The sequence below is a fragment of the Lissotriton vulgaris genome, chromosome 9 (assembly GCF_964263255.1).
Source record: "Lissotriton vulgaris chromosome 9, aLisVul1.2, whole genome shotgun sequence".
Lineage (NCBI taxonomy): Eukaryota > Metazoa > Chordata > Amphibia > Caudata > Salamandridae > Lissotriton > Lissotriton vulgaris.
Genome location: NC_141697.1, coordinates 179,694,207 through 179,716,978, shown reverse-complemented (window position 1 = coordinate 179,716,978; position 22,772 = coordinate 179,694,207). Strand labels below are relative to the sequence as shown.

Sequence of the window (22,772 nt, the reverse complement as noted above, 5' to 3'; positions counted from 1 at the left end):
CTTCCAAAGATCTTGCATATGTCAAGGAGAACCATGAGAGAGCGCCTGGGACGAGTCAAATAAAGAAGAATATCATCAGTATATAACGATATGCGGTCCTCCCACGATTCAGTCCAATTAAGTCCTTTTATCATGGGGTCCCATCGTATCCATGCTGCCAAAGGTACCAGAATTAATGAGAAAAGCAGAGGCGACAGGGGGCAACCCTGACGCGTACCCCGACCCAGCCGGAAATCCCGGGAAATATGGCCATTAGCCACTACATGCGCAAGAGGTTTCGTATAGAGAAGTTTGATCCATGCGCAAAACTTCGGCCGAAAGCCTAGATGTCTCAGGACCACGAATAGATATTTCCATTCGACAATGTCGAAGGCCATACGTGCGTCTAATGATAAGATCACCGCCGGCTCAGATATGGCTGGGATCTGTGCCATGACCGCGTGAATTCTTCTCAGATTTAAAGCAGTGCTCCTGTTTGGCATGAATCCGGATTGATCCGGATGCACCAGCGTTTCCAAATGTGGGGTCAGCCGCGCAGCGATCATTTTGACCAGTATTTTTGCCTCCGCGTTCAATAGCGCAATAGGGCGATATAATGTACATTCGTCTTGGGGCTTACCGGGCTTTGGTATGGCTATGATTGTCGCAGTCCGTTGATCCCTGGGTAATTCCCCCAAGGTCAAGCCGTCATTAAACATTTGCAATAGATGTGGAGTTATATGATCCGAAACGCGCTTATACAGTTCTATCTGGATTCCATTTGGCCCCGCAGCCTTACCCGATTGCAAGGAATGAATAGCATCCACAACCTCCTCCACGGTGAAGTCCGACTCCAACAGGTCAGTGTCAACGTCTGAAATGGAGGGCATTCGGATGTCTTGAATGTAAGTCTGTGCCTCCTCAGAAGACATCTCCGAGGAGGACGTGTATACCTCCTCGAAATTATCAGCCAGAACGTTAATTATAGTTGTGGGGCAAGTATGCACCGCCCCGTCTGTAGAGCGAAGCCATGCTAAGAGTTTCCCCGCTTTGTTGCCCACCTCATATATTATATGTTGAGTGCGGAGGAGCCATTGCCGAGCTTGCACTCGCTAATACTCCAGGAATTCCGCCTGTTTAAGGCGTAATTGTCGCTTAGTCTCCTCAGTAGGATCTCGATCATGTTCGGCTTGGAAATCGCCCACTTCTCGTTCTAATGTCGCCAGGTCTTCCTGCACGGTCCGTTTATGACCTGTTATGGAGGCAATCGCTTGCTCCCTTAGGACCGTCTTGTACGCTTCCCATAGAACCCCGGGGGAGTCCACGGTAACGACATTCTCTTGGAAGTAGCATTTCGTGGTCGCGACTAGGTCCCGTCTGATTTTGGAAATCTGTAAATAATGGGGCAGGATCGGGAATATACGCCTCCGGGTTTTTACCCGAGAGGTGTATATCAGGAGAAGCGGGAGTGATCCGATATACCTCTTGGACCTATCGTTACATCTAGTAAGTGTGGCAAAATGTCAGTTGTAACAAAGAAATGATCTATACGAGATAGGCTATTGTGAACCCCTGAATAAAAGGTGTAGCCACGCTCCTCGGGTTGTCTGAACCTCCACCCATCCGTAAGACCCACAGCCTCCACATAGCTCTGCAGCCTCGCCCTGTTCTTCCCTATCCTAGTAGGGTGGCGGTCCAGACCTTCATCAAGAACTGCATTAAAGTCACCGCCCAACATAAGCTCTCCGTCCGGGAGCGTGAGTAGAAATGCACTGAGGGCGGGGAGAGCCACTGAGTGTAAGGCTGGGGGGACGTATACCGATACCACATTGAATCTCTTCCCCTCCCATAAGCAGGAGATAGCTGCAAATTGCCCTCGTGCATATTTCCACACCTGTTGCACTATCACAGGAGAATTCTTACGCTTTAGGATTCCCACCCCCCTGAACCCGGAGGAGAACTCAGAGTGTATCACCACTGTGTAACCCCATTGGTCCAAAGCCTTACATGTCAACCCCACCAAAAGTGTCTCTTGAAGTAGCACCAATGCTGGGGCCGCTCTACGTACATATTGCAACACCAACCCCCTTTTGATTTTGTCCCCCAAACCACGCACAATCCAGGTAAGCAGGGTCAGGGGGGGTACCAGGGCCACCATCGGGGCATCGTCACTTGTTATCACATCAGCCAGACCCCGTCCGCCATCATTACTGAACCATCCTTGAAAGCTCATCCACTGCCCACCCATGCAATCACTGATACCCTTGAAATACGGTCCAAAACTAAAGCACCCAACAAAGTGCAACCAACCCCCCTCCCCTTGAACAGTGCAATCTGAATTTGTACTCCATTACTGCAGTCGTGTTCATCAATAACTCTGTGCCAACCCCCCTTCTCCCTGCACCCCTGCCTGTGGATCGCAATTCGCTCAACCCGGCACAGTGCCTATGTGTCCCCCACCCATGCTAATTGAGTAGAGGCGAACCGTTCTCTCCCTCCCCGCGGCATAGCTATCTAACATAAGGTCACAGCAGTGCAGCCTGCAATCAAGAATATTTGCCTATGAAAATCGTCACAACATGTCTAAGTGAATACAGTAGACCATATTACAAACCCTGAACCACTAAGATCAAACACTTACACTCCAACAGTCCCCTTCTCAATCCACCCATCCCCCTAATACTTGCAAGTGTCCATCAGGGTCAGTCCTTCTTTTGGTCTCTTGTGCCTCTTGTAGGAGAGTAGTGTCTGCAATCCTATGGTCACCCCAGATTTTTGCTTTTTGCTTCACTGGTTTACGACTTTCCCTGGCTGTGGGCCTGCTAATCGACCCACAGCCTAGCTGTTCTCCCTCTAAATTGACATCCATGTACTTTAGGTGCATTTACCAATTGGTATTGGGTCACTCTTGTAAGTCCTTGTACAGTGTACCATAGGTATCCAGGGCATAAGTGAACCCAAGGCCTACCAGGGGCTGCAGCATGTATTACGCCACCCCTGGCTGGCCACCTATATCTAAACCTAAAATGGACACATATACTCCTATAAGTCACTCCTATGGCAGGCCTTAACAATCCTGGAGGCAGAGTGCTTGGAATTATGCGAGATAGTGCTCTGGCATGAGCTGAGCCTGTCTACAGCTTTCGGAACCAAGTCCTTTAGCTGTTTCCATGATAACGCTATACCATAAACTCTTAAGTGCATTATAACCTCGCAGTTATTGCTAACTTTGGCATAGCATTATCAAAACATGTCGAGTAAGGTGTCATACGAATTAGAATACTACCCCCTCGCCAGTTCTGGCGACGGGGGTAGCATTCCACCCTTCTAGAGGGACACAACATGTATCTAACTGTGAACCCCGGTTAAAGTTAACTCGAGCCTCAGCATCACAAAATGGATGCTGCCACCACAGACCCAAGTCTGACCTCCTGCTGCTGGGAGTCCTTCCAGCGAGGGAGGCCTGGACAAAGGGTTTCCTGCCTTGGGAGGTGCTAGCACCACCCCAGACAGGATTTTGTGTATTAGGTAGGACAGGGCTGAAAGGAATGAGACATGCCTGGGGCACACAAGGTGCCCTGTGCATACACCGGCTCAAACCAGTTGCCGGGGCACTCCAGCCCCAGCTCTGGCGCGAGACCGGACAAAGGATAGGGGGTGTAACCACCCCCCTTCCTGGTCCCACCAGTGATAGTGCAGCCCTCTTTAGCAGGATAAAGGTAGGAGCTGGTCCCATTCCAAATCAGATTAATTCTGACTTGAAACTCTACAAGAAGAAACTCTGGACTTCGACTTTCTGCTACAGAAGACTGAAGAAATCTCCCTTGTGTCCACAAGCAGGCACCATCAAGCGTCCAGCGGCTTCACTTTATTGTCTTCCCTCGAGGATCTACACTTCAGAGCCCGACGAGACCCGGATTCCCAGACCTCTCCGACCTCAACTCACATCTGCAGCACAGCTGAGATCCGTGGGTGCGACGAGACACGTCGGACTGGCCATCTTGGAGAAACTGCACTTCGCTTCCATCACGACTTCTGAGGTAACCTCGACGAAGTGCTTTCGGATTGAGAAGCCCCAGCCCCGAGCAGCTCCTGCACCGAAGACCAGCCCTCCAGCATCCACGAGATCTGCGTGGGGCCCTTCTGCCTGTTTGCTGCTTGACGCGTTGTCTGGTCACTTGCCGGCTGGCTAGTGGCCTCCTAGACGACGATCCACGAAATCAACACCGCTGGTCTGGTTGCTCCAGGCTGGCCCTTGCTTCCCTGCAAAGGAGAAGCACCCCGGACCCTCCTGGTCCGCACCAGACGCCTTTTCCACTCACCGCGTAGGTTGCCTTTGCCAAGGCCTGTTGACGCCAAATCCGGAACCAACACCGCCGACAGCGAGAGCCTGCTTGGGACAGCTCGTGCCTCCATCCTGGTCGTCGAAGACACCTCCTGGTCCACGTGGCTGCCGAGTCAAGCGTCCACTATTCACCTGATCGCGACAACAGCATCAGGTTCCTTCTTGGTTCCACTCTAGTCACTGGCTAGTGACTTTGAACATTGTCCCCTCTGCTTTCAGGTCTTCAGCATTCCTGATCCACCCTTGACTCCTCCTGGTCGCCTGCAGCATCTTTTCTTTCAGGCTCCATAGACTTCAACGCAGAAACCCAACACGACTTCGCACTTATGCACCCGCAGCCCGTGGGTGAGGTAACAAGAGCATTTCGGTGCTCAAGGGTAGATTGACTCTCCTAGTGTCCAGTTTCACAGTCGTTTTAGTCCTAACTAGTCAGGATTGTCCGTACTCACCTTTTTCTTGAACTGTACTGTCCATAGACGTTGTTACGCATCTTGCGTGTGAGTTCACACTCTGCACACGCGCTCCGTGGGCCTCCTATTACTTACCTTAAGTTAGGGTAGTGTAGTCCCAGCGATCCTACAGCCTCTGGACAGCTCCATTCCTTCTATAGACTTCCTTATACCACTTGTTTAGTATATGGTTTGTTGCACCCCTAGGGCAACATTGTAACTTGTGCAACTTAACGTATTTTTCTTAAGAGTCTTGTCATGTGCTTAGCCCTCTGATCTCATAAAGAGTTCAGAGGTGTTTGTTAGTTAATAAATATCTTGTTTATTCTCATAACTACCTGTGTGGTGTCCTTTCATTTGGTATTCAAGGGGTTATATGTGGTAAAACAGCTGGCTTCACATGCCAAAAGAGTTTAACCTAAGACTGCTTTGTCCATGCTACCATTAGGAGAGCTGGTCTATAAGGTTGACTTACAACCAAACATCATAAGGGTTGTTTGGACTTATACAAGGTGATCACTAGAATTAGTGAGCATCATATATCAGGCCAACTTCTCACACCTCTCACTCCTGTTCCGAGAGGCCGTTTGTCCCCACATCATCTCTCACAGCTGTCCTTTCCGATGTATCTCCAGGTCCTCGCTCTGGTGCGCCGGGGCGTCCACCAGATCTGCCTCCGACTTTAGTCCAGTCATCCAGACAGTCCCAAGTTGCCTCCGGTGAGTCGAAAAACCAAGATTTACCGTCCTTTTCAACTCTAAGTTTCGCTGGAAACAGCATCGCATACTTGATTTCTCTACCTCGCAGTTCTTGTTTCACCGCCTGGAAGCTGCGTATCTGCGCCTGGACCCGAGCCGTGAAATTTGGAAAGGAAGAGACCTCATAGTTGTCGATCTTAAGTGGGGGGCCCATTCTGGCAGTTTGTAGAATATTGTCTTTTCGCGAAGGTTAAAAACTCTGGCGATAATTGGCCTGGGAGGGACCCCGACCGTAGGCTTCCCACCCGGTACTCTGTGGGCTCGTTCTATGGAGAAATATGCAGACAGTGTCTTGGGCTTCAGATGTTTCGTGATTAGCTCCTCTACATAAAGGTCGGCCACAGGCCCCTCCGTTTTCTCCGGAACCCCAAGAATCCTGAAATTGTTGCGACTGGCCCTCCCTTCATGGTTGTCGAGCTGTTGCGCCATGCGAGCTTGTTGTTTTTCCATGTCCTACATCTGCCGCTGGAGCTCAGAGGTATCCTCCTGAAGTGCCGCCGTCACCCCTTTGAGTTCTCGCACTTTCACGTTAGTCTGTTTAAAATCGGCCCGGAGTAGTGAAACTTCTGTCGTAACGGAGTCCATAGATGTGCGCATTGCCCCTATGGCAGCCAGGACGTCATGGAGCGTGGGTTCCTTTGGTTGGGGAGATGATCCTTTCCCGCTATCTTTTTCAGTCCGGGGCGAGTCGGTTTTGTCTCCACCCTGCTGCCACGCATACTTGGACAGCTTCGCATGGGCGCTGTTTTTGGAACTCCTGCCTCCTGACGCCATTTCTTTCCCTTAGCAAAGGACCATCCGATAAGGCTGACGCGGAAAAAGTGGCCGCGCTTTGGCACCCCCCCTGGAGCTGTGCACTCGATATGCGGCCTGTCCCACACTAACAGTTCGTCGATGGGCCCCTTGTAAGAGGATGGGGAGGCCCACACAATCCTCGGTGCGACAGACCGCCGGGAGCCACTTGATCAAAGCGGGAGGGGCAAGGGCGCCACAGGAGTCCTTACTGCCGCCCGGCGGGCCCCCAGAGATCCTACACTGTGACAGTGAGCCCAAGACTCTCCCTGGGCGTCGTCTTCCAAGCCCCCCGCGGAGGAAGCACTCCCAGCATTCAATAGAGGGCCCCGGGCCTCGCTGGCTCCTCCGCGCGCCCCGTAGTGCACAGCGGGTCAGTGCGTCTCAGTCTGCCGTTTTCCTCCGCTGCAGCGGCGCCGCCTCACCGCCTCCACAATTGCCCAAAGGTAGTCCTCAAAGCCGGGGCCTAAAGTTGCTCCCGGGTCCGGGAACCCGCCACCATTACCTCCGCTAAATTCAGGCAGGTTGCCGTCCCTCCACCTCTGCCACCGGGCTCCTGCAACGCCGCCCAGGGCCAAGCCCCTCTCCCCCCCCACCCGGCGGAGGGAGGCAAAGTCGTCCGAAGGCCGTCTGAGAAGGAACAGAATCGCTCTGTCTTCAGCGCATCGGAGCCGCCATCTTGCGCTTTTTAAGCGTCCCCTTTGCCGATTGCCCGATCACCGATGCAACGGCGTCCGCCGCGCCGGAAAGTCACTCCACAGCCCCCGCAAGGATGTCTGCTGCGTGGAGGGCTCGAGTCCGGGTCTGCAGGCTGCGAGACAATTTACAGTCGCGGGTCGGAAAGAGCTCTTTCAGGCTGCGGCCATCTCGCACGGCCGCGTAGCCACGCCCCCTGCGAGGCTTTTTTTGCTTGATGCATGTGCCTCATTGTGACTTCTAAATACTATGTGTATAAACAGGAGGAAAAGAGGTGGTACTGCTGACAGCTAATGTAGATGTGCTCAAAATTGAGATAACATACTAGATGAAGAACAAGCCCAAACAAGAGCCTGTAAAATGTAATACCTTTCTCAGCAGTTTACGTCCTGCCCAACTGGGCAACAGGGCTTCTCAACAAAACTGAAAAGGAAGACCAGCGAGAACACCCCCTACATAGTTTAGCTTCTTCATATACCCCCAAACAATAAATGCCCTTGCAATAATTATGATGTAAGCTAATAACTATTCAGGAATCAATATTAAGTATACAACCCAGTCTGCCAAAAGCATGGAATAAATTATTTGAAGGCCAAGTGATTCGTACCATGCAAGATTTAGGCTCCCCAAAGTGAATACAAAAAGAGTAGATTAATTGAAACATGAATCGGAATGCTACGGAGGATCTTTCATAACAATACAATAGATACAAATATGTTTCCAAGGGTAAGAATTTAAGCGACATTTACAATAACAATCAATAATTATAATAAATAAGAGAACTAAATAGGTCTTAATAAACTTACTTTTATTGGTGGCTGAAACCAAGTTTGTGTGTTCGTATCAAAAACATGGACATCATTATTCCAACCCCAAAATACATGTTCTTCCTAAAATAATAGACGCAATAACATATTTTATTACTTATAATGTTTGCATTTTGTAAGCAACTGGCCCCTAACACATTTTTTAGTCAGATGTCTGGCGACAGTATGTATCTGAAAGCAAACCACTAGCATTGCTTTTTACATTTTGATACTGTCCTTTTTATATGTTCAATCTAAACCAATAGGCTCACCCAAGCTGTTAGCAATTTACATAAAGCTTATTCCTAGACAAGATAGGAATATGTATGCACCTATTGGACATTTGTATGGAGAAAACTTAACACTTTATTATTAGCTTTCTAATTGTGAGCTATTCACTACCAAAACTTGCTTTCTTCATTCTGCAATGGAACAACTTTTTTTATAAAGCACCTTTTGGATCAAACAAAACATACCAGTCAACTTAACGATTCCTTTAATCCTACTGCTTACTCAATCTTCTTCAGGTTCCTAAAAAATGGTAATGCAGAGACCAGACACAGCAGTACACCATGGTTAGCAGAAAAGTAGTAGGGGGAGGAGCTAAGATGGCAGACGTAGGCCAGTGTAAGAAGGTATTGGCTGGGAATATTGATTCCTGAAGATTGACAGGACAGATTATTGCCAAAACAGAGAAATAAACTATCGAAAGTAACGTTTCTATACTATACCCATATGTGCACACCTAGGTGAAACATATCCTAAAGATACATAGATGTGGAGTTAAGAATAGTAAATCCTTTCCTCCCTCTTGCACTTATCTTTCCATATCTTATCCCTCAATATAATTGCAATGATTTTCTGTCCCGTCAACCCGGGTATCCAAGATTCTGTACAGGTGTCAGCATTGATTTGTTGAAAGCAAAAACAGTAAGAGTGGAGGAGCCAGAGGGAAAGTTCAGGCGTAGAAATATCTATATTGTAGGAATATCAGATAGGGCAGAAGGCTGGACATATTTGTGGAGTACTGGATCACAGACACTCTGATACCCCACAAACTCTCCTCTTACTTCCCTGTGGGATGAAACACCTTATAGGATTCCTCTGGGTCAAATAATCCTGTGGAATGAGCACTCAGGGCAGATCAATACCAAGACTCCCACCAGGAGCCTCCCTTCAAGCAATCATAGACAATCAAAGATAGAGACTTAATCCTTCAAGAGGTCGAGGCACTAGGGCACAATACAGTTACAAAAAAATAATTTACTGGTGGTACCAGGCGTAACGAAAATGGTGCAAAAATAGAGACAGACTTTTGAAGCAGTGAAGAGAAAACTTTCGGAACAAGTATATGATAAAGACCCCCGCACTTCTCAGGATGACTACTGAAGGAAAATCCTGGATCTTTGTAACCCTGGAAGAATTATGGGACAGGTTGGATGGAGAACAAACCCCTGAAAGGGCACCAGGGCAGCGCAGGCACAGGGAAGGGACTGGAAAACCACCAAAACCAAGACTGGGAGATAATCCTCCCAATAGGCAGAGGCCTTCTTCTCAACGAAAGACAGCTGAACAGGCGGGTCAAATGTGGGAGAGCTAGCAACCTATTGTGAATCAGAGTGGGATCAATGGAAAATCAGCTCAAAGTATAAGATATTCATTGGTATAACATGTCCAACATGTGACAGTGGGTATCTGGGCATATGGGCAGTTAACATTTTTCACACCAGAACAAACTGTGGGATTAGGGGCGGATGGGGATAAGGGATTTAGGGAAAATTGTGTGGACACACGTGTCATCAATAGCTGAAACTGAAAGTTAGCAGCTGAATTATTTATTGGACAGAAACATTCTGTTGGAATGTGACAGACAAACTTAGACATAGGGACCAGAGAACCAATGCAAACGTAGGGACCAGAGAACCGATGCAACTTCACACAAAAGACATGCGAAGTAGATAACGAAAATAACTAGCTCTCTTAAGATAATCTCTTAAATTATTTGGATGTTATCAAGATTAAAAGGGGAATCACCCTCAAAACACCACTAATATATAATACAAAGATCACCATCATACAAGAATCCCACCTAATGGGTAAAACATGCTACTCCCTCACAAAGGGCAAATACAAACTCCTGGTACATGCTAGGTTTACTAGTGGATGTGGAGAAGTGGGACTACTGGTACACAAACCAACACCACTTACAACATTGAACACAGAGACAGACAAGGATGTTGTTTTACAGTAATGAGGGAATGGGACAGTGAGACAGTTTCCACTGCACATACCCTTCCAGAATTCTAGAAAGTCATACTGTTGGACATGGCCCTTTTCCAAGGTTATTCCCAAACTTGTTGCCTTCCACAGCCTATTTTTCTTATGGTTTTTTTGGTGGATTTAGGACTCTGGGTAATTTACCACTACTAATCAGTACTAAAGTGGGTGTGATCTCTCCTCTAAACCTGGTATGATTAGTATATACCCGTTTGGCCTATCTCATTTACTAATAAGTCACTGGTAAATTGGTATACAATATATCCAGGGCCTGTAAATTAAATGCTACTAGTGGGCCTACAGCACTGACTGTGCCACGTACAGAAGTAGCCTTTCAAGCCTGTCTCATGCCTGCCACCACAGGGCCTGTGTGCGGAGTGAACTACCTCTTCAAATTGGCATTTAAAACTACTTGCCAAGCCTTAAACTCCCCTTCTATTACACATAAGTTACCTCCAAGGAAGGCCCTAGGTAGCCCTATGGGCCGGGTGCTGTGTAAGTAAAAGGTAGTACATGTAACTTTGTTTTGGATGTCCTGGTAGTGACAAAGAGTCTAATTTGGTTTTCATTTCTGTGATGCCTACTCCTCTCACAGGCTAGCATTGGCAATTCCCTTATATACTTTTAAGTCGTAAATCCTGATCAGAAAGGAGTGGCGTTGCCATGTTTGGTATGTTTAGAATAGTGGTGAAAAATCCTGCTTACTGGTGTAGTTGGATTTTACATTACTATTTTAGAAATGGCACTTTTAGAAAGTGGGCATTTCTCTGTGCTTTTCAGCCTGACTCTAGTACACGTCTGGGCTGAGTGACAACTACACTTTATGCATACTTTCTAGACAGCCACCGGACAGGAAGGGCTGTGTGTGACACAGGATGCATCTGCATACTGACAGTCTTCCTGGGCTGGGAGAGGGAGAGGTGATTCACGCTTTACTTTGTATTGGTTGTGTCCTGCCCTCACACAAAGGGCTGAATTACCCCCTACTCATTGTCTGGACCCAGGGCTGGGTTGAAAGAGACTGTTACTAAGTTCTAAAGGTTCCTTTGATGTAATCCTTTCATCAAAGACATTTTTTAGTATAACTACTGGGGCTATGAGACCATGTTTTTAGGCACTGCATGCGACTTGTAACCAGATGCTGCTGGATCTACAATCTGCACATTGTCAGAGGTCTGCTGTGCTGCTAGGAGGAACCACCATTTGTGCTACCTGCTTTGTAGTGCTGGCCTACTGGACTGCCACTTTGCAACTGGACCTTTGTGCTTGCCTGTCTGTCTGCTGCTCTCTTTGTGCTCTCCAAGGCTTGTTGGCTTTCCACCCTGTTTATGCAATCTCAGAGCCATAAAAGATTGTGTACAAACACCTCCACCATGGGACTCTTTCCCCAGTTAGTAAGGCAGCACTGTGAGAAGTCATGGTCTTTTGCTCCTTACTTTACATTGTAGCGCGTATTGAGCACTCCCTGATGCCCCAGTTTGCAAGGGTCAGCATGGGGAGAAACACCGTGAACTATCAGGACCAGCACCTGTTGAACGCTCTGAAATCAAAGTAAAATGGCATTGTGTGGTGCTCGCTGCAGAGCCAATGAAGCCTTGTGGTTTGTGGCCCTGCCTGGTTCCTGACGACAGTAGCTGCATCACAGCAAGTTCTGAGGGAAACCCTTCAGTTTGGCCTTGCATCAAGGGATCCGCGAGGGTGGTGTTGGGTTCAGTGTGGATCTGGAAGTGCAGGTGTTCGGCGGTGCTGAGAGTGTCTTCTGTGCTGGTCGAGATTCTGAGGGTATTCTTGTGGTCGATGGCGATTCCTCCGCCTGGTTTGTTGGTGGGGTCCCTGCGGGTGATCTTGTAGCCATCCGGTATGGTTATGGCAATGTCAGGCGCCGATGAAGGGTTCAGCCAGGTCTCCGTCAGGAATGCGACGTCCAGGGAGGATGAGTCGAGAAGGTCCCAGAGTTCGAGATAGTGTTTGTGGACTGAGCGGGTGTTGAGTAGTAGGATTCTGAGGTGGTTGTGGTCTGCCCTGGTGGGAGGAGCAGAACGTGCAGATCTTCGATGGCTGGTGAAGCTACAGTTTCGGCAGGTGAAAGGTCCATGGGTGAGCTTCGGGGTGGCCTAGAAGCAGTTGTTTGTTCGGCATGGGTTGAGTGCATGGAGGAAGTTGGCGTAGTAGTGGCGTTGGGTGTCGTGGCTCTTGCGGGGTCAGGAGGTCAGGCGCTGGGCGCAGTCCAAGTGCGGACAAGCTTGCCTTATGCGCTCAAGAGACGCGACTGCGCACCGGCCGCAATAAGAAGGGGAGGGAGGAGCAGCTGGGAGGTGGGAGCGGGAACGAATGGGCCAGCGAGGGGTGCAGGCCGCAGGGGACGCAGCGGCGGGAAGGGAAGTGGCAAGATGCCAAAATCGTATCAGGGAGTGTCCCAGAGGGAGCAGTGAGAAAGTAGAGAGAATACAGTGAAAGTAGGATAGTGATAGAGTAATAGGGTTAAAAAAGCGAAGAAGTGCAGCAGGTGAAAATAGTGAGAAAGCGGCATAAGGGGTGGATCAGAGGTAGAGGGATAGTGCAAACTCGCGGCAGCAACGGGGCGAAAAACGGGCGCACTCAGGTGGAGCTGTGCGGCGAGGAAAGCGACCTGCCTGTAACCAGGGTCAAGGGTCGAAGTCAAAGGATACTTATCTAAAGAGTTTACTATATTTTTCCCCTCCACCTTGTAGGAGGAGCATAGCTTATGATTTCAATGGAAAACTAGGATTACTGGAAATAAACCTGTCCTTCTCCTTCTGGGTATGTCCACTGAAAATCATAAGCATTGAACAGTGAAGCAAACCCATACCCTAAAGAAGTGGTGGAAGAGTAGAAAGATGATATACAGAGGTAATTAGGCAAAGAGATTGCTCATAGAGTCTTGGCCTCTTGGTCATCTGTCATAGAATCTGAATCAAGATAATAATGTCTTATAAAGACTGTGAACAGATGTCCATGTGGCTACCTTGCAAATTTTAGGAACAGCAATGTTTCATATTAAAGCAGAATTAGCAGATTAACCTCTGGTGGAGTGAGTTGTTGGTTTACCAGTTAAGGTTTTATTTGCTCTGACAGCCTAGCAGAATGCAGGAAACTATCCCTATGGGCAGAGACTGCTTGGACTTGGCCAACCCTGTGCATAAAGGGTCATAATTTATAAACAATTGTTTGCATTTATGCATTTCTTTAGTTTTGTCAAGGTAGAATTTTAGAATTATTTGCACAGCCAATGTGTGGAAAGATCTGTATGCTGAAGTAGAAGGGTTCTGAAAGTACATTCGTAAAGGTAAGTATCTGGTTTATATGAAAATCTGAAACTACCTCAGGTAAACATTTTGGATAAGCTATTCTGTAGATATGATATACAGTGTATGGGTCATGGGTACATAAAATCTGTATCTAGCGAAACCTTTGCAATGATATAATAGCGACATGGAACACAGATTTCCAGGAAAGGTGTTGTAGGAGACTTTGTGGATTGGTTCAAATGATGAATCAATAAGAAGTGACAGTACCATATTCAATTCCCAGGGAGGCAATGGTGTACGTATTGGGGGAAACATTTTAATGAATTCTAGAAAGTCCTTAACTAGAGGGATCTTAAAGAGAGGTTCATGGACCACATTTTCCAATTATCAGTAATAGCTGCCAAGTGAACTTTAATAAAAGAGAAGTTTAAACCAGACATGGCCAAATGCAGCAACAATGGTAGCAAAGCTCCTTCATGGCAGGTGGTCAGATCAAAGTTGTTGTCAGATAAATACTCTGCCATTTGAAGGAATAGGAAGCTAATGTAAATGAATGCTTAACCTCTCCTAGAATGTCCATACAATCCTGTGGACGGCTCAAATTACCATATTGGAGAAGTTTAGGAGCCAGGCTTTCAAACTCATGGATGGTAGTGTGGGATGTAGAATCTGACCTCCAGACTTGAGGAGGAGAAGGTCTGCTCTGCATGGCAGCCTCCTATGTCATTTCTATGACATGTACAGATTGCCTGTACCTACCACTGAAAAGGTCTATCCGGAGCTATAAAAATTATTCTGGCTTTCGCATAAGACAGCTCGATGATTGATACTGGAATCAAGGGTATTAAGAGAAAAAGACATAAAGAAAATCTGTCACACCAGTCTAGCCACAGGGCATTCTTCTTTGTCCCTGGTTGGAAGAAACTCTAGGCGAAGTCTAGGCATTTTTTATCCGTGGAGAAGCGATCCATGTGCCGGAAACCCCAATTACAGAAGACGCCATGAGTGATGGAATCGTTGAGGATACACTAGTGGTTTAAGTGAATTGAGCTTCTTGGGGAATCCGTTTAAATGTCTGGATCCCAGTAGATGGACTCCTGTGATCTTCAAGTCTCTCGCTAGCAGCAAATACGAGATTGATTGGGTTTCCAGCATCAAGACTCTAGACTAGTCAATCCTTCTTTGTTCAAATAGTACATAGTAGTTGTTTTGGACGCCTGAACAAGGAGTGAGTTAACCTGAAGGATGGAAGGAAAGATTTCAGAGCCAAGTACACAGCTCTTAGCTCCAGCAGATTGTTGTCGTATCTCATTTCTTTCACAGACCATCTTCTCTGATTTTGAAGATGATCTATGTGTGCACCCCAACCTCTAAGGGGGCATCGATCACTACTATTGTGTTGGAACTTCCTGAAAAAAACTCACTTCTACAGTTGACATCATTGTTTGAGAGACTGAGCATCTTCGAGGGAAAGGGTGCTCTTGTCCTGCCAATTGTTTGAAAAATGACACCACTGATCTTCTGAACATTCCTGTAGTGATCTCATATGGAAGCGGGCATTTGGAACAGAAAGGTGCAGGACGCCTTGGACCCATTAGAGACAATACCTGCCCCGCTGTCGGATGGGTGGTTTTCAACAGAGTGTTACATTTCAGAAGTATTAATAACTCCTCCGAAGGAGAGACGTTTGCTTTTATGGTATCCACAATTGCTTCTATAACATAAAGAGCCTGCAGCTGGGAAGTAGATTGTTCTTGGTTGACATGCAGTCCTGTAGGCTAGGCCAGTTCTCTAGTCCACTCAGCCAGAGTGCCTCCTTTATAGAGGATTTGGGTGTCCTCAGTCTTGGACTGTGTAACTCTGCACCTACTCATACAGCTTGCCATCGTTTAGATCCTGTCTTTTCCAAAATAACAGAGTGGTTACAGATCCTCTCATCCCATTACAGCGGTCTGACCATTTTACAGTACCATTTAAGGTTAGTATGTCACACTGCCCTTTAACAATGTAGTAAGGCTTATAGATCCATTGTGGACAATTACTAAATTGGCATGAGCTTCGCTACCATGAATCTGTTTTTGCGCACGACACTGCAACCGTCTATTTTGCAATACTCATTTGTGCCCCTTTTACACATGAGAACTGTCTACTTTGCAGGTTCTTTGCTGTGCTCTGAGGTCGCACATGATGTTCAAGGTTAAAAAACAATGCCCCTTGTTATTCTGTTCTGATCTTTCCCTCGCACCTAGATATAACATGCTTCACACAGCTGCACCTCTGGAAATCGTGTACTTTTATATTGCAAACACAAGCTGTTTTTACACACATAGAGAGACGCCTTTCCAGAGAGAAGACCTGTGTTTGTCCTGCAATGTGAACATTGCATCTAGGCCGTAAGGTATGGGGGTCTGCTGACAAAGACCAGAGATCTTCTGTTTTAAAGTAAACTATTTCTTGTCACATGGAGGGTGGTTAGGTCGTTCTGTCCTTTTCCATTTTTTTCTATAACATGACCTCCCCATTTGTATTCTATGGAATTGTAACAATGCTAACTATATTGTGTTTATGCATTCTGATGCTAGTATTGGCCTGTATACTGCACGATAGAGCGCGTTAGTTGAAATAAACATTTTAAACTATACTGCGTCTCTGATTACTCGCATTGCGTTCAAGTATGAGTGGCTAAACGAAAGAGCGTCTGGCTCCAGCGATAAAGTTACGTGTTCTGGGTTGTCTAATCATTGGTAGCTTTGCTGTCGATGGAGAACGAATGAGACACTATAGCTAGTCGCTAAGGGATTTTGGGTACGGATGTGGTAGGTCAGTACACCACCTATTCACTGAGGTCCTGTTTTACTGTGCATAGTTCTGTGTATGTGCAGTATCCCCGCAACAACACAACCCCTTTTCTCTTCTAAATCCAGAAATTGGTCAAAATTGAATGCTTCTGTCCCAAATGAGAGTCTTAATAGCGCTCTGCTTATTTTAAAACAAGCGGCTGACATGGCTCAGGACCTGGTGCATGGCTTATTTAGACCATGGAGAAAAAGCTACTGGACACAGATAACCACTTTGGTCGGTGTTACCCGCCAGGTCCCTGGTTCAATAACATGCTCATACAGGGAAAAAAACTGTGTCTTGGAAAGACTCTGGAGAAATGCTTATACTGAGGAGGCTAAGACAAATTACAAAGTTGGCCAAAAAAATATCATGAGCTCTGCAAATTGGCTTGTGCAGCGTTTTACTCTGATAACATCTTAGGTACCCAAAACAGTCCGAAGACACTTCTTAAGGTGGTGCAGGAATGTTACAATTTGAGTAACTTACCACCTACACATCCCCTCTCCTAGAGTCAATGTGAGGATCTAGCTCACTTCTTCACCCTCAAAGAGAATAATATCCATGACCAACTGGTGAGTGATTGCCCAATTGGAGAACATAAAGCAGAAGCTGTAGATGCTGACATTTGTAACCCCATACTAGCTGATAATAATGATATTCTGTCTAATCTTGCATTCACTTCTACAATAGGTACATGGTCTCTTTTAGATATGGCGCTCTTTAAGACCATATTACAGTCTATCCCCACTGGATCCTTTACCGCCTAAGCAAGCTTGTTTTACTGAGCACCAGTTGTTTATTAACGATAATGGATATTCTCAATTCCTCCTAACGTGAGGGATATGTCCCTTTGAGGTGGAAACACACAATGGTTGTCCCACTTTTGAAAAAAGCTAAATTGGATCCGAACAATCTGTTGAATTTTCGTTGTATTTGTTTGCTACCTATCTTCTCCAAAATATTAGAGAAACATGTTAATGCTCAGCTTACGAAAAAACACAGGAGGTACTTTCAGTCTGAGTAAGGGAATGGACCCAAGTGGTGTCCAAAAATGCATACAGACCACACAGTTGATCTTGAAAGAAGACAATATTATGTCATGTTAAAGAGAAAATGAAATGGAGAAGATACAGAGTCTTTGAGACTAGAAAACAGTACCCATCAGCCCACTCAAAAGCGGAGTATCGTCATCTGGGTAGTGGGAGAGAAGGTGTCCTATAGGCTCATCCTCAGCCGAAGTCTAAGGTTGCCTGATCATGGACCCTTTAGGTCGAAACATCCAACCCACAGAAGACAGGATGTGAGCAGACAGGGCAGAAAGAAAAAGTTGCAGTGCAGAAAATAAAGGAAAAGTGCTCCAAGTGTTTAAAAATGCCTAGTTTGATGACATAAGGTAACTTTATTGGGTTTGACCATCAAATTGGCATCATTAAAAGCAGTATGCTGATAGCATGGAAAAAATGTTTTGCTATCTGTCATGAGTGTTACTTGGTCGACATGTTTCAGCCTTTAACGGCTTTCTTCAGGACCATGATAAGCTACCGCAACACATACTTATCGTGAATAACGACCAATGTCCCATGGATTCAAAGGAAAAAGGTGTATCTTCTCCTGTATATATAGTGTGGGAAACAAAAAACAAGACATCATGTTAAGATATATACATAATGTAATACACATATCATGATTATGCTGTCAGAGGCTATTTTCAATCAGCACTCACCCTAAATGCAGGGAGAGAAAACCTCACCTCGCCTGGCGACTGCTCAGGTAAGAAGGAGGCCGCGCACTGTAAAAAAGTGCATGAAAAAGAAAGTTAATTTATCTTGAAAAACGTGTTCCAAAAAGCAAAACCACTAAGGCAGATAAATAGGACCGGATCCCTAAGAGAGACCAGTAAAATCCAACTCTAAGAGACTGAGAGAGCCTGGCAAAATCCCCATCTAAAACGAAGGGCCATTATAAACCAAAAAGGTTTCTTTAGAAAGACTGTAGCATAAATCAGCATATTAGCGCTAAACAAATGCCAGGAAAAGCGCTCAGCTAGCTATGGCCCTGAGAACCTAAAAGAGCGAGTGAAGAGCTCCAAATACCCTACCTCTCCGTCGTTGCCTCGGGTCTGTAGACTGAGCCGAGGGGGAGGTAACGAACTCACGTAGTGTGAGTGTTTTTAGAGAAAAGCGGCGGACCTGGGAGAAGCCTCTCTCCAAAATCCCCGCTATTGGTTACATGGCGTGAGCCAATCATCTTCGATGTCAGCTAGTTAAACAGGAAGCGCGCGGATGACGCCTTCCAGATGGTTTGTATGCTATTTGGCTACCAATCAAACGGGCACGCCGAGTGGCGGACTTGAAAGGAGCCGATACTAGGAAAGAAAGCATTGGTTGAATAGATCAGCCAATGGTCGTGTGTCAATGGGTAAACATCGCGTGTTACGTGGTGTGGAATGATACGAGTAAAAATGCAGGCGCGCATTTGTAACTGCATTGAACCCGGTATTTGTTATCAACTGCAGCGGAAGTTGTTAAAATCATATATATATACCGAGGAAAACGTCCGAAAATGCAGGGACGAGTGTCATGTTGAAGTTCATGGCAAACCTTGCCTAGCGTGGTGTTCCCAAACGTAGGCTATCAATAGGCAAGAGACCACTGACAAATGCTCATGCATTAGTATTATTGCCCCTAGAGAGTAAAGTGTGTAAGTTATAATGATAAGGGGTCATGAATAACTCACAGAGTCATTCAGATGTGTCCAAAGAGCGGGCATCATCCTGTGATCATGGGCGAAGTATCTACATCGGAATGTGTCCACAAAAGGTTTCACATCTTCATTGTCTACAGCAGTTTAAAGACAGTCAGGCGTAACCGTGATGGATAGTGGGGAGATGTCTAAACCCTAGTTTATCCAGCAGTAAATAAAGGAAAAATAAGGGAAAAATAACTAAGAGAGCAACCTCGAAGGGTGGAGGTAGTTCACATATGTAAGTGCAGCGGAAAAATGTACAGCTGCGTTTTAGATGTAATGTATACCCATATCTGTGGAGGGCATTCACCCCGTGGGTGGCAGAAATTTGTCTGTGGCCCATTATTGATATGTGTGCTCAATGTAGTGGTACTGAGGGTTGCCACAGAAAAAGGGGGGAAGGGGGGGGGGGGGGGGGGACACCTAAAAGACAGTTCGAAAAGGTTGAGCAAGGGCCTCAATTCAGTGTTGCTCAAAGAAAGGATGTGTGTACATCTACCAAAGAAAGGATGGAAGGAAGGGGAATTGCAGGAACTCAGACCTTCCCACCTAATAGATACTCATAGTTGCATCCAAGGGATATCATCATTTAAACCTTCGCTGTCAGTGCGAAGTTTGAAAACCCACCTTTGCTCTTTCCTGAGGAGGAACAATGGAATGTCGGTTATGTGGCTGGGTATGTGGGGTTGTTCTAAGATCAACCATGTGAGTTCATCCGGATGATGTTTTTGCTCAAGGAAATGTGTTGTAAGGCGGGTGGCCTGTTTGTTGCGTCTAATGGTGCTTTTATGCTCTTGGATGCGCACTTTGATTTTCCTTGTTGTCATGCCTATATATTTGAGGCCACATGGACAAGTGATTTGGTAAATGACTTTGTCACTATTACAATTCGTGTGGTGCCTCAGTATCCAAGGGCGGTTGGTACCAATGTCAACCTCGAAGGTCTTCTTGGTTTGGGCACACACTGAGCAGTTTCCGCAGGGATGATGTCCCTGTACTGGAGGGAGTGGATTCAGCTGGAATGTCCCGAGGTCTTGTATGTACAAGAGCATCTCTTAAGTTGGCTCCTCTCTTAAAGGAGAACATAGGTACAGGGATATGTTCTCCTGAGCTGTTAAGAATGCGCCATCTTTGTCTGATGATTTTTTGGATGGTAGACGAAGAGGTGTTGTATGTAGTGACACATACCATTCGATTGGTGGGTGGTTTTACCACTGGTGGTTCTAGTAGGGCCTCACGATGGTTATTGGCGGCGCGCTTCAGGCTTCTACGTACCAATGATTTCGGGTAGCGTCGCGCTCTCAACTTACTGGAGAGATCTCCAGCTTTTGAGCGAAAATCAGCCGTGTCGGAACAGTTCCTCCGGACCCTGAGGAACTGACCAAAAGGGAGGTTCTCCCTCAGGGAGCGGGGATGATGGCTGTCAAACCTAAGCAGTGAGTTGCGTGCCATAGGTTTGCGGTATAAAGAGCTAGCCAGATGTCCTTCTTGTGGAAAAATCGTCAAATCAAGAAAAGGAAGTTCGGTTCTGCTGAACTCTAAGGTGAACCTAAGGTAAGGGTTCTGTGCATTCAGCCATTCCTGAAAAATTAACTTTCTTTTTCATGCACTTTTTTACAGTGCGTGGCCTCCTTCTTACCTGAGCAGTCGCCAGGCGAGGTGAGGTTTTCTCTCCCTGCATTTAGGGTGAGTGCTGATTGAAAATAGCCTCTGACAGCATAATCATGATATGTGTATTACATTATGTATATATCTTAACATGATGTCTTGTTTTTTGTTTCCCACACTATATATACAGGAGAAGATACACCTTTTTCCTTTGAATCCATGGGACATTGGTCGTTATTCACGATAAGTATGTGTTGCGGTAGCTTATCATGGTCCTGAAGAAAGCCGTTAAAGGCTGAAACATGTCGACCAAGTAACACTCATGACAGATAGCAAAACATTTTTTCCATGCTATCAGCATACTGCTTTTAATGATGCCAATTTGATGGTCAAACCCAATAAAGTTACCTTATGTCATCAAACTAGGCATTTTTAAACACTTGGAGCACTTTTCCTTTATTTTCTGCACTGCAACTTTTTCTTTCTGCCCTGTCTGCTCACATCCTGTCTTCTGTGGGTTGGATGTTTCGACCTAAAGGGTCCATGATCAGGCAACCTTAGACTTCGGCTGAGGATGAGCCTATAGGACACCTTCTCTCCCACTACCCAGATGACGATACTCCGCTTTTGAGTGGGCTGATGGGTACTGTTTTCTAGTCTCAAAGACTCTGTATCTTCTCCATTTCATTTTCTCTTTAACATGACATAATATTGTCTTCTTTCAAGATCAACTGTGTGGTCTGTATGCATTTTTGGACACCACTTGGGTCCATTCCCTTACTCAGACTGAAAGTACCTCCTGTGTTTTTTCGCTATATAAGTTGGGGGACTAGGTACCTATTCTGTCTATAAACCATTTCCCCTCGGACCCTCCAAATACTCTGTATATTGTTGGTTAATGCTCAGCTTACATCATTTATGGAGGCTCAAAAATGTTTGCACTCCTCCCAATCGGGCTTTACGGCTGAACACACCATATAGTCCACCCTACTGGGCATAACTGAGCACTTGAGGCAACGCATTGTTCAAGATGGAACAGGCGTACATATTCTTTTAGATCTTAGGGCAGCTTTTGACACTGTGTCTCACTGAATAAGACTCATTACATCGCACATTAATACAACAGAGGTATTACTACGCGATGTCAAGGACAACGACATACCATTACATCGCAAACTTTTACCACGACTATACCTTTACCGCGTATGCCATTACAATGCAAAGGCATGCGTGGTAAAAGTAAACTCATGGTAAAATTTTGAAAGGTAAGTGACTCTACCCTGCCCTTCCCTAATTTAGTACCCCTGCTCTACCCTCCCTTCGACCCCAGTCCTCTCCCTACATTTACACTACCCTGCACGACCCCCGACACTACAGTACACCAACACCACAACACAACCCTAAACCCTAAAACACTACCCCCAGCACGACCCTCCCCCTCCCCCAATCTGGTACCTACACTCAAACACTAACCTGCATGACCCCTGACACTACACTAAACCCTAAAAGACGACCCTACACTACTAAAACACCACAACACTACCCTAAACCCTAAAACACTACCCCTAGCACGACCCTCCCCCGCCCCCAAGTCCGGTCCCTACACTCAAATACTATCCTGCATGACCCCCGACACTACCCTAAATCCTAAAACACTACCCTACACAAACACAACAGCACTACTCTACACGCTAAAACAGTACCCCCTGCACGACCCTCCCCGTACCCCCAGTCCGATCCCTACACTCAAACACTACCCTGCACGACACCTCCGACACTACACTAAACCCTAAAACACTACCCTACACTACAAACACCACAACACTACCCTAAACCACTATCCCCTGCATGACCCTCCCCCTACCCCCAGTCCGGTCCCTACACTCAAAGACTACCCTGTACGACCCCCCGACACTACACTGTAGTGTAGTTCCTATATTCCCAATAGGCTCTGCGCATTGGAATAACATATACTATAGTTTAGACGTAGGGCTGAGGTCGACTAGGCCTCTATCATATATATTAAACTTAATTGTGAGTGCCAGCTAGCTCAGAGGTCACTAGAAACTTTCTCGAATTCACAAGAAGGGATTAGTTTCTGACAACCGCATAAACATGACAACTTTGTTTCCCAAGAATAAGAAATCAATCTCTAGAGTCACGGAAACAATAGATAACTATTTTACTCAGTCAATCGTGCATGCTCT

General features: G+C 46.4%; 1 protein-coding gene across 3 annotated transcripts in view; it reads right to left on the bottom strand.

The window, feature by feature from the left end:
- The window catches only part of KLHDC1 (kelch domain containing 1), a 1,440,569-nt gene that overhangs the window by 662,715 nt on the left and 755,082 nt on the right, over window positions 1-22,772 (bottom strand). For 2 of the 3 annotated variants that reach the window (XM_086936594.1, XM_086936596.1), the window contains exon 6: window positions 7,826-7,909. The exons of the other annotated variant lie outside the window; for it this stretch is intronic. In XM_086936594.1, the coding sequence (XP_086792720.1) occupies window positions 7,826-7,909 (84 nt within the window). The remainder of the gene's footprint in view (window positions 1-7,825; window positions 7,910-22,772) is intronic. 3 annotated transcript variants of the gene reach the window in all.